Genomic DNA, 9,795 nt, shown 5'->3' with positions numbered 1-9,795 from the left:
CTTTTGGGCTGCGGTCCACCGTTTGTTTGCGATCAAACGTTTTACATGAGCTGCGATTCATATTCCTGGCTGCGGTCAGATGATCACTTTTGGGCTGTGGTCCACCGTTTGGTTGCGATCAAACGTTTTACATGAGCTGCGGTTTATATTCCTGGCTGCGGTCAGATGATTACTCTTGGGCTGCGGTCCACTGTTTGGTTGCGATCAAACATTATGATGATCTGCGGTTCATAGGTCGGTTGCGATCGACCCCTTCGTATTGCGATACGAGGCAGGGTGTTGCGGAGCCGTGTCAGAGCTATATGCGCTGACCCTCATGTATGGGCATGCGATTGGTCCTGTGGCGCCATGTGCTTGTGTGATAAGATGAATGATGATATAAATGAGATGAAGTGAATCTATGACCATAGGATATATGCTTAGTGTCTTTACATGCTTGGTTATAATTTTTGAATGTGCTTATCCCATAGGATATATGCTAGTATCTTTACATGCTTGGTTATAATTGTTAAATGTGCTTATCCCTATATGTCGAGTCTATTCCAGTTTTGAAACTAGAGTTTCCTAGGATATATCTTCCTGCTTCAAAATGGCTTTTCTTATATTTATATATACATATATATACTTATACGGTATTTCAACGCGTTAGAGTGGGTTACCAGCATTATTCGCTGAACAGAAATATTTGGCTTTCAGGCACAGACGATTAGCTCCGGAGCGCGCTAGAGGACCCAAGGCTTAGATAGATAGTTTCATATTCGGCCTGCGTGCCATAATCATGTAATGATGTTGTTTAAGGATAATTAGATAGTTTAGCCTGTGCATCTGAGTTCTCCAGCTCAGATGTGGCATAACACCCCGTATTCCTATGTTTAGTACTGCTCTGTTTGGGATTTAATGAGAATTTACCTTAATTATATAAGTTTTAAATGTTTCAAAAATCTGGGGTGTTACACGAAATTCACTATTCTTCGATCACCCAGATACAATAGTGAATAAGTGTCCACCGACACTTTTCCGAGTGCTTCGCACAAAGCTACACTCCTCCAAGGTTTTTCGCAAGCTCCTCTTGTTACTCCGCCTTCACGAGTACTTCGCACCAAGCTGTACTCCTACACCACGAGAACTACGCACAAAGCTACGCTCTCACAGGGTTTTCACAAGCTCCCCTTGTTACTCTGCCCTTTACACCGAGTGCTACGCACATAGCTACACTCAACCAGGGTTTTTCACTCTCTCTAGTTACTCCGCCCTCTTTCTACACTCAGTAGAGAATATTACAAAGAGATAAGATTTTTCTCTCACTCAGACTTGAATTCTATCGTATATAGCTCAATATATCACTTGATGAATGATTGGATATTCTTCGTTGTAGAATTCATGTTTGTCTTCAAGTCTGCTTGGGCAATTTATAGCCAATGAAAACTATTTGCCCGTTGATCAACTTTCGATCTCGATCGTCCATTTTGAATTGTAGTTGATCAAATAATATTGTCGACTTGATCTGAAATATTAGGTAGAAGTCTTTTCTCCTTTTGTCAGATGATTTGAATAATTTGCTCGTTGCCGTGTCTCAATTTTGTAGCCTCCAAAATTTGAATAAGTTCGGCGCGGCAAGCTTGATATTTCTTGTCCTTCATAAATGCTCTGACATGTCAAGTTGATCGAATAATTTATCTGTTGATTCTTGCTCGAGTATGAAACAATTTCTCCGTGAATCAGCCTCCTTTGAGCGTCTCCGGTTCCACCGTAAAAAGTTGATGTTCAGATGAAAAATATATCAGATATTTTCTCCTTCAAGATCCTTGTAAAATAATATATTGGAACCTCTGTAAAAGCTTCATTCTTGTTCATGGTGAGATGCTCTGTTTCGATTTTATGCTTGGTCCACCATACTTGGTGTGTTTCTTCATCTGGTGCATGGCTCTTGTGAGACTTGTCCATTCACCTTGGTTAGTCTCCCTAGCTAGTCTCCATTCTAGTTAGTATCCAAGTTAGTCTCCATCTTGGTTGGTCTCCAATACACTTTAGCTAGTCTCCATACGGTTAGATAGTCTCCCATACGGTGGAGCTAGTCTCTCAAGCAAGATAAAAATACTTCACTTAAGATTCGAACTTAAGATCATTTGGCATAGCTCACACATGTATCATCAAACTCCTCTAGCATGGTTCTTGGTGATTTATCCGCATCATAATTGTGTTAAGCTATAATCCCGCTTAACTTCTTCAAATAAATTATGATCTCCCAGACTTGTACATGGGTTGCATGATGTGGATGCACCATACTCTGTAGACTCAAACTGACTCAAATAGAACAAAAAATGAGGACTACTTGATTTTTCAAAAATACATTCGGCTCATCAAAATTTACAATTTATTCCTAACAGCTTGTATGATTTAGGGAGAGAGACAAGCAATAAAACAGCGCAATCCTCATCATCAATTACGCCATCAATATTTTCCAAGTCCAATAACATAGAATTGAATTCATCCAAGTGAGATTTAATAGAAGTACCTTCCCTCATACGGATTGTGTACAGACGCTCCTTAAGACGTAGCGTATTCACCAGAGTTTTGGCCATGTAAAGCGTATCCAGCTTGGACCTTAAATCTGACGCAGTCGTCTCACTTACTACCTCATGTAGTACCTCTTTAGACAGGCACAAAAGAATGGTTGAACGTGCCTTGTCATCCAAATCTTCCCAATCTTCATACCGATTTCTTCTTCTTCCCAGCTAGCGCTTTCTTCAAACCGTTCTGGGTTAGAACGGCTTCCATCTGAACCTTCCAGATAGAAAAGCTAATTTTCCCATCGAACTTCTCGATATCGAACTTGGTAACAGTCGACATCTTTGAAAAGAACTCTCAATTAAACTTGGCTCTGATACCACTTGTTAGGAATATAGCGAAATAATGCGGAAGCGAAGGCTCGAAAATTGAGAATTATAGAAGTTAAATAATATGAAAATATATGAATGACACAAGAAATAGGAATATGGAGAATATATATATTATATTATCACTCAAAGAGGATTAAGGAAATTAATAATATATATATATATATATATATATATATATATATATATATATATATATGCTACGTGAGAATAAGATAATGAAGGAAATGAATTCAAAGTGAATTGATATTGATGAGTACATTGAAAGCAAACAAACTAAGCCTATTTATACAATAATTTAGAACAAATGTTGTGACAAACAAACGGAAATGCGCCAAACTCGGTGACGACGTGAAGACATGCAGCAGCGATGTGACTGATTATGTAGGACGAAGACTTCATGGATTTTTGAGCCACAAATGTATTATTTTCTAACAATCAATAATAACTTACTTCTACTAATAAGGTTTCATTTGGGAGAGCAATGAAATTAGAATGGCTACTCACAAGACCCTTATCTATTCAATAATATAATTGAAATTTTTACGATTAGAATGGTACGGTGAACGGCTCCACTACTACGTTAGTTTAATTGTTCTTCCAAACGTACCCAGATCCATTATACATTCATACACCATGTGTATTATTGCTAATTGCCATACAATCAAAGGGATACATTAACAGAAGGAAACAGTGTCCTCCCCCCTGAAAATTCAAATTCGGAAAATTGGGCTAAACCCGGATCCAAGAAACAGCAGCAAAAGAGTTGCAGATAGAGCTGGAGCCAATGGGCATGGTTTGGTCATGGTGGAGGCTGATCCTTTGCCGTGATGGGGATTCTGGTGGGAATTGGCGGCGTAGATGGGTATTGAAGACCCCGGCTGGTGTGGCCCATTATCTCCGCCGTTGCCGGCGGAGCCACCTTGGCCGCCACCTACTCCTCCATGCCCATTCTTGATCTCCTCTCCTATGCTTCTTCTAATTGTGTTGTAATTATTGTTGTTGGCTTGGCCTTCACTTCCTACTTTGTTTTCCATCCTTGCCTTCATATCAACTGCAGCATATATAGATGCAAATACACAACATTTAATTATAGAAGTATTCTAACATGATTGCGTTTTGAGTTTCTCAAACATTAAGTTTAGAATTTCACTTTTGGTCCGCGACTATTAAATTATTTTTACATTTGTTATTGACTATTAATTTTTTCGCATTTGATACAAGAGTTTTAAAACCTTGCTATACTTGGTCCCTCTGACTTAATTTTCTATCATCAACAACCTAATTAAATCATGCGCTATATATTATGAAATAATCCTACAAAAAAAGAACTATTTCTGAAAAAATAACAAGAACGAAAAATGAAAGGGTAGAAATAATCCTACAAAAAAAGAACTATTTCTGAAAAAATAACAAGAACGAAAAATGAAAGGGTAAAATTTTTAAGTTGTTAGCTTGAGACCTGTGATACCTACACTATCCTTAAAACCTTAATTATTTGCTAACTCTCTTTGGGATTGAGTAGAGTTTCTAGAGAAAAATGCTTAGATTTTCAGTGTGTAAAATGTTATGCTCAACCACAACTTATATAGGAGATGTGGAATTAATAGCAATTAATCATGGCATTAGTTTCAGTTTATACAATTCAATGCCTTAAAAAAACTATTGTATATATAGTGGTGCAAACCACTTCCCAAACCAATGTGGAACAAAGGCTACTTAAAAGTCTTTCTACATTCATTTTCCAACTCAAATGTGTCTACTTTTAGAATTCATTTTCCGGGTTTTCAAACACAGCCTAAAGTAAAGTTTTTTTTTTCTTTTGTGTTTTTATATGGCTTAGACAACAGTAAAAAATAAAAATAAAAATAAAAATAGAAACTGAATTTTCTATCACTAAAAGTTGTTTAAAATTTAAATTTTTTGGTCTCAAATGGTTTTTTCGACCATTTTTAGGATACAAAAAAATTGTTATTAACTATTTTTAACCACATAAAAAAGTAAAAATTGACAGAAAAATTGCCAAAAAATGACAAAAGGGTTAGTTTTATAATTTTTGCAAAGGCCGGAATAGTTTTAATAACCTCAGTGTTGCAAAAATCGCGCCTAATCGGTGCCTAGGCGTTAGGCGGCGCCCGGCCGCGTCGAGGAAAGTCGGAATCGGCCTCCGCGGCCGCCTATGCTAGACCGCCTAGCCGATCGAACTGTCTCAACTTTTTTTTTTTTTTTTTTTTTTTTGCAAAGAATAGCGACTTCAGAAGTTCAGAATTCTAGTTATGCGCCGAAGCAGTCCACCCCACGCCAGCCACCCCACGCGACCGCGCCCTTTCGCTGGTGGCCTCTGCCTCCGCCAGATTGGTAGTTGGCAGATGGAGTAAAGTGTTAATGTTGTGGACTAAAAATGGGGAGATTTTTCTTGGATTTGTGTTGGGAGATTGATGAAGTTTGAAGGTTGACAACTTGAATCTAATGGCTAGGAAGAAGTCTGCAAAGATGTATTAATGCAGAGAGAAGCTAGCAGGGATGGAGTTGATGGGTTGGACTTATGTGCTAATTTATTGGGATTGTGAGAGAAGGCATGGGGAATTGGGGAGGGCGGTAGCAGCTAGCTAGCTTGACCCTTTTTTTTAGGGGTGACCACGGTTCAGTTTGAATTGGACGGTTTGAACCGAATTGTGCACTGTTGAACCGGAACCGAAATCGGAATCAAACCATCCATACGGTTTCGGTTCCTAATCGGAACCAATATTGTTCCGGTTAAAGTTCGAGATGAAAAGGAATCGGAATCGGCAATTCTGGTTCTAAATCGAAAAAAATTTAAAAATTATAGTGTTTTTTTTAAATAAATCTGGTTAGAATCGGAACCGAAATCGGCAATTCTGAACCGAAATCGAAACTACGGTTACCCCTACCTTTCTTTGAATTGGGTGGGAACTGAGAAGGTACCATCGTAACGCGCATACTGCAATAACTTATAACTACATACTTTGCATAGTACTTAAATTAAAAAGTAAAAAATAATTAAATAAATCAAGCGCTAGTTCTTTTTCAAAATTGTATATTATAGATTGTTGTAAATTTATAAAGTAAAGATAAGAGAAATTTTTCTCTCGAGTTATATACTTATAGTACTTTTTTTTCTCAAGTTATTCATGTATCCACATTTACCCCCGTAATTATGTTAAAAATGGTGGGTTTTCCCCCTTTTATGTTAGATGAACATACCAAAGACTATGTGGTCTAATGGTTCCCGGGTTGGACTTCCATTTGGAAGATTATGAGTTCGAGCCTCAGTGGAGGCGTTATTGGTTCTTTATGTTCCAGTAGGTTGAGAAAGTATATGAACAGATACTACAATGTAATAGGGCCAGTAACATTCAAAAAAAAAATGTTAGATGAATCTTAAAAATAAGTATTTCATTTATTCTTTTTTCTCCAACAAATAATTGCTTATATATAGGAATGAGTACGGTTCGATTCAATCCTTACCGGACACTGTAACAATCAAACCGAAATAGTAGGGACGGATTTGGTTACGATTTAGAACCGAAATAAAATAAAATAAAATCATTGTTGAATTTAGAATATTTTAAAAATAAGAAATAGAATTTACAAAAATAAATGAATAAATTTTGAACGGGTGGTTCAAATCGAAACTGGAACCTTCCTAAAAGGTCCCCGTTACGATTTACCATTTTCAAGAACTATGGACTGGAACTGAACTGGCGGTTCAAAAAAAAAAATTGGAACCTTCCTAAAAGGTTTCCGATACAATTTATCATTTCCTATGATTGTGAACTCTAACTGAACCGCAGTCATATCTACTTATATGTGGAATTAGAAGAAATGTGATCAAACACTATTGGTATATGATAAATCAGTTCGGTTTGGTTCCAGTTTCGATTTTGAACTGCCGATTCAAATTTTATTATTTATGATTTAAATTCTATTTCGTATTTTTAAAATAATCTAAATTCAAAAATTATTTTATTTCGGTTCTAAATTATAACCAAATCCGTCCCTACTATTTCGGTTCGATTGTTACAGTATCTAGTTACTATCTACTATTTCTCTCCTATGCTAAGGAAATACCATAGGAGAGAAATAAGAATCAATCTCAGCCTTATATCTGTAAAAATTTGACGGAACTCATTAGATTTAAAAAAAAAATGCGTTGACATTTTCGTATTTGTCATTAACTTCACTATGCGAATTTGAACACTTAAATATGCAACCAGCTCTTAAATTTTATAAAATCAACAAAAAAGTTAAATTTTAAATCAAAATCATAAATGCTAGACCTTAAGCAGTAAAAAGTGAACCACTAAACCAAATAAAACATAAAAACTCAGCCATAAACTCTAAAATTGTAACCCTAAGTGCAATGTACTTTCACATTTTTGCAAGTGTAAACTTTTAATACTAAATACGCAAACCTGGAAAAGTGTTAGAATTTGAAATTTTAGTGTTCAAGTTTGCATAGTAAAGTTGGTGATAATTACGAAAATGTCACCGTGTTTTTTTATATATATATAATTTGAATGATCCGTCAAGTTTTTCTAGATGTAATGTTGAGATTTGTTCTTATTTTTCCTAATGACTTGATCTCATTTGATCCAATACATACATACATATATATTTCATATGCGGTCAGCTCTTCTGGTGCGATCGTCCGACCTGGTGCATTGACATTGCTCGGTGGTGCATCTACTTATAGTGCACCACATGACACTCTTAGATGCACCACATATCACTCATAAGTGCACCACAACCGAGCGCTAAGTGCACCACTAAAATATACATGTGGTAGAAAATTATCTATATGCCACCACATTTTTATCATTAGTGCATCACATACCAACACTTTGTGGTACACCACAATTTACTAAAGTGCACCACAAAGCATTCATAAGTGTACCATATCCCGACACTTAGTGCACCACCGAAATATACATGCATGGTGCAGGAAATTACAAAAATGTCACTGCATATTTTTCCATTAGGGCACCACACCCCAACACTTTGCACCACCGAAATATACATGATACAGGAAATTATCAAAATGCCCCCACATTTTATCCAATCTTCATTAATTTTCAAGCATTAATATGAATAAATCCATTGGTCAAAATGAGTCTGCACGACCGCACGAGAGAGCAGCACCGTATTTAAACACACACACACACATATATATATATATATATATATATATATATATATATAGTGACGTGTGCGCGCGCACATGCGCGCTGCCTTTTTACGAATGACACAATGACATTGCCAAAATATGAAATGGAAATGACATTTGTGTCCATTTATATTTTTTTGCTTTTCTATTTTGAACTCAATTGATGTCTTTAATATTCTAAATCTATTATAGCGTGTTTGGTTCATGTAATAGGTCAGGAATGGAATATCATTTTTGAAAATAGACCTATTCCATTGTTTAGTTTGTCTTGAATAGCATTTTCGGGAATGAGCTATTACCTTTGCAGGGGAATAGCCATTTCTAGGGAATCCCCTTGATATTAGCTATTCCCAAGTATTTGGGAATAGCTTTTGTACTCTAATATCGAAAATAACCTTTGTATTATATATATATATATATATATATATATATATATATATATATATATATATATATATATATATCACCATCGCCACCGCCACCACATATTTTTATAAGGGTAATTATGTCTTTTAAAACATATATCATTTCTATTCATAAAATCAACCAAACACTGTAATATAATTCCTAAAGTCTATTCCTTCCACGAACCAAGCAATAGAATACAATTCTTATTCTATTCCTTGCCTATTTCATTACTTATAGAATATCATTCCTATTACCTCAAAATTCATTCCGTGAACTAAAATTAATGTTTTGAAAGGAGGCATGATTAAAAGCAATACCAAAGAATTTTCATACACCAAAACTTTAATAAATAAATAAATAAACAACAACAACAACAAAGAATTTTTATACATTATAACTTGTGGTAAATTATAAGGTAAAGATAATTAAGCCCCCCCCCCTCCCAAAAAAAAAGATACTGTTGAATTAGTAGGATTTTTGTGAGTTTCGATCCCCTGACTTTTTGACTGACTTGAATGAAAGATGAGAGACGAGATCGAGGAGATAGAAGAACTTGAGGTATTGTTTTGAAAATTTTCAGACATTTTGTGATTTAAAAAAAAAAAAAAAAAAAAAAAAAAAAAAAAGACAAGTTGATGCCCTTAGTGTACTTAACACACCAATAGAGTAGTGCAGGATGGTAAATGTAAATTCAATCACTTAATTTCATGAAATTAAGAAAACAATTAAAAGAAAATTAAGGAAGCAATAGAGTAATTAGATGTATAATTTTAGTGAAATTCAACAATAATTAACATGCATACATACCTGAAGCAGAAGAGGATAGGTTATTAAGAGAAGAAGTTGCAGAAGTGCATGAATAGAGGAAGAGCATGAAGCAACACAACATCACTTCTTTCATATCCGTCATATCTTTAATTCATTCGATTTCTAGCTTAGCTTTCAACATGACACCTCTTCTTCTTCTTCTTATATAACTACATCTTCATTCATTCATTCTCTATCCCTTACATTACTTTATTGTATGGAATCTTTCCTTTTCTTTCTAAACGAGACATATAAAGAAGAAAGTGCAACAAAAGGATCTTATCAATCTTTTCAAGTTGCGAATGAGTTCTCTAATAGCTTAATTAATTAGGTCAATCGATAAGTGAACTGCTAGTATAACTTCAAGATTGGAAGTGTTGGATATCAGCATGGAGGGTTGAGTCTAGAATCTTGTCGTCGAAATGTGACGCTGATTGCTATGCAAATATAAGGAAATAAAATTGTGCATTCCCTACTAGCTATTACTTTTGGCGT

General features: G+C 35.4%; 1 protein-coding gene across 2 annotated transcripts; it reads right to left on the bottom strand.

Annotated features, from left to right (window-relative positions):
* Positions 1–3,402: 3,402 nt before the first annotated feature.
* On the bottom strand, positions 3,403–9,495 carry LOC109176826 (dermokine-like). 2 transcript variants are annotated; one of them, XM_019326227.1, is made up of 2 exons: positions 9,299–9,495; positions 3,403–3,925 (listed from the first exon to the last, which is right to left on the bottom strand). In XM_019326227.1, exons 1-2 carry the CDS (start codon positions 9,401–9,403, stop codon positions 3,611–3,613), a joined length of 420 nt encoding a protein of 139 aa, XP_019181772.1. In that variant the 5' UTR covers positions 9,404–9,495; the 3' UTR covers positions 3,403–3,610. The 2 variants fall into 2 exon arrangements, with proteins under 2 accessions (XP_019181772.1, XP_019181771.1); XM_019326226.1 differs by having other exon boundaries at positions 3,403–3,951; positions 9,301–9,487.
* Positions 9,496–9,795: the final 300 nt, after the last annotated feature.

The sequence above is a fragment of the Ipomoea nil genome, unplaced genomic scaffold (genome assembly GCF_001879475.1).
Source record: "Ipomoea nil cultivar Tokyo-kokei standard unplaced genomic scaffold, Asagao_1.1 scaffold0761, whole genome shotgun sequence".
NCBI classification, from domain to species: domain Eukaryota; kingdom Viridiplantae; phylum Streptophyta; class Magnoliopsida; order Solanales; family Convolvulaceae; genus Ipomoea; species Ipomoea nil.
Note: the sequence above shows the minus strand (reverse complement) of the source record. Positions and strands in the feature narration are given on the sequence as shown.

What these genes read in the sequence shown, in the direction of transcription:
- LOC109176826 (XM_019326226.1), bottom strand. Translation starts at nt 9,403, where the DNA reads ATGACGGATATGAAAGAAGTGATGTTGTGTTGCTTCATGCTCTTCCTC. An exon ending in CCTATCCTCTTCTGCTTCAG is followed by an intron (nt 3,952 to 9,300) that starts GTATGTATGCAT and finishes TATATGCTGCAG; the next exon opens with TTGATATGAAGGCAAGGATG.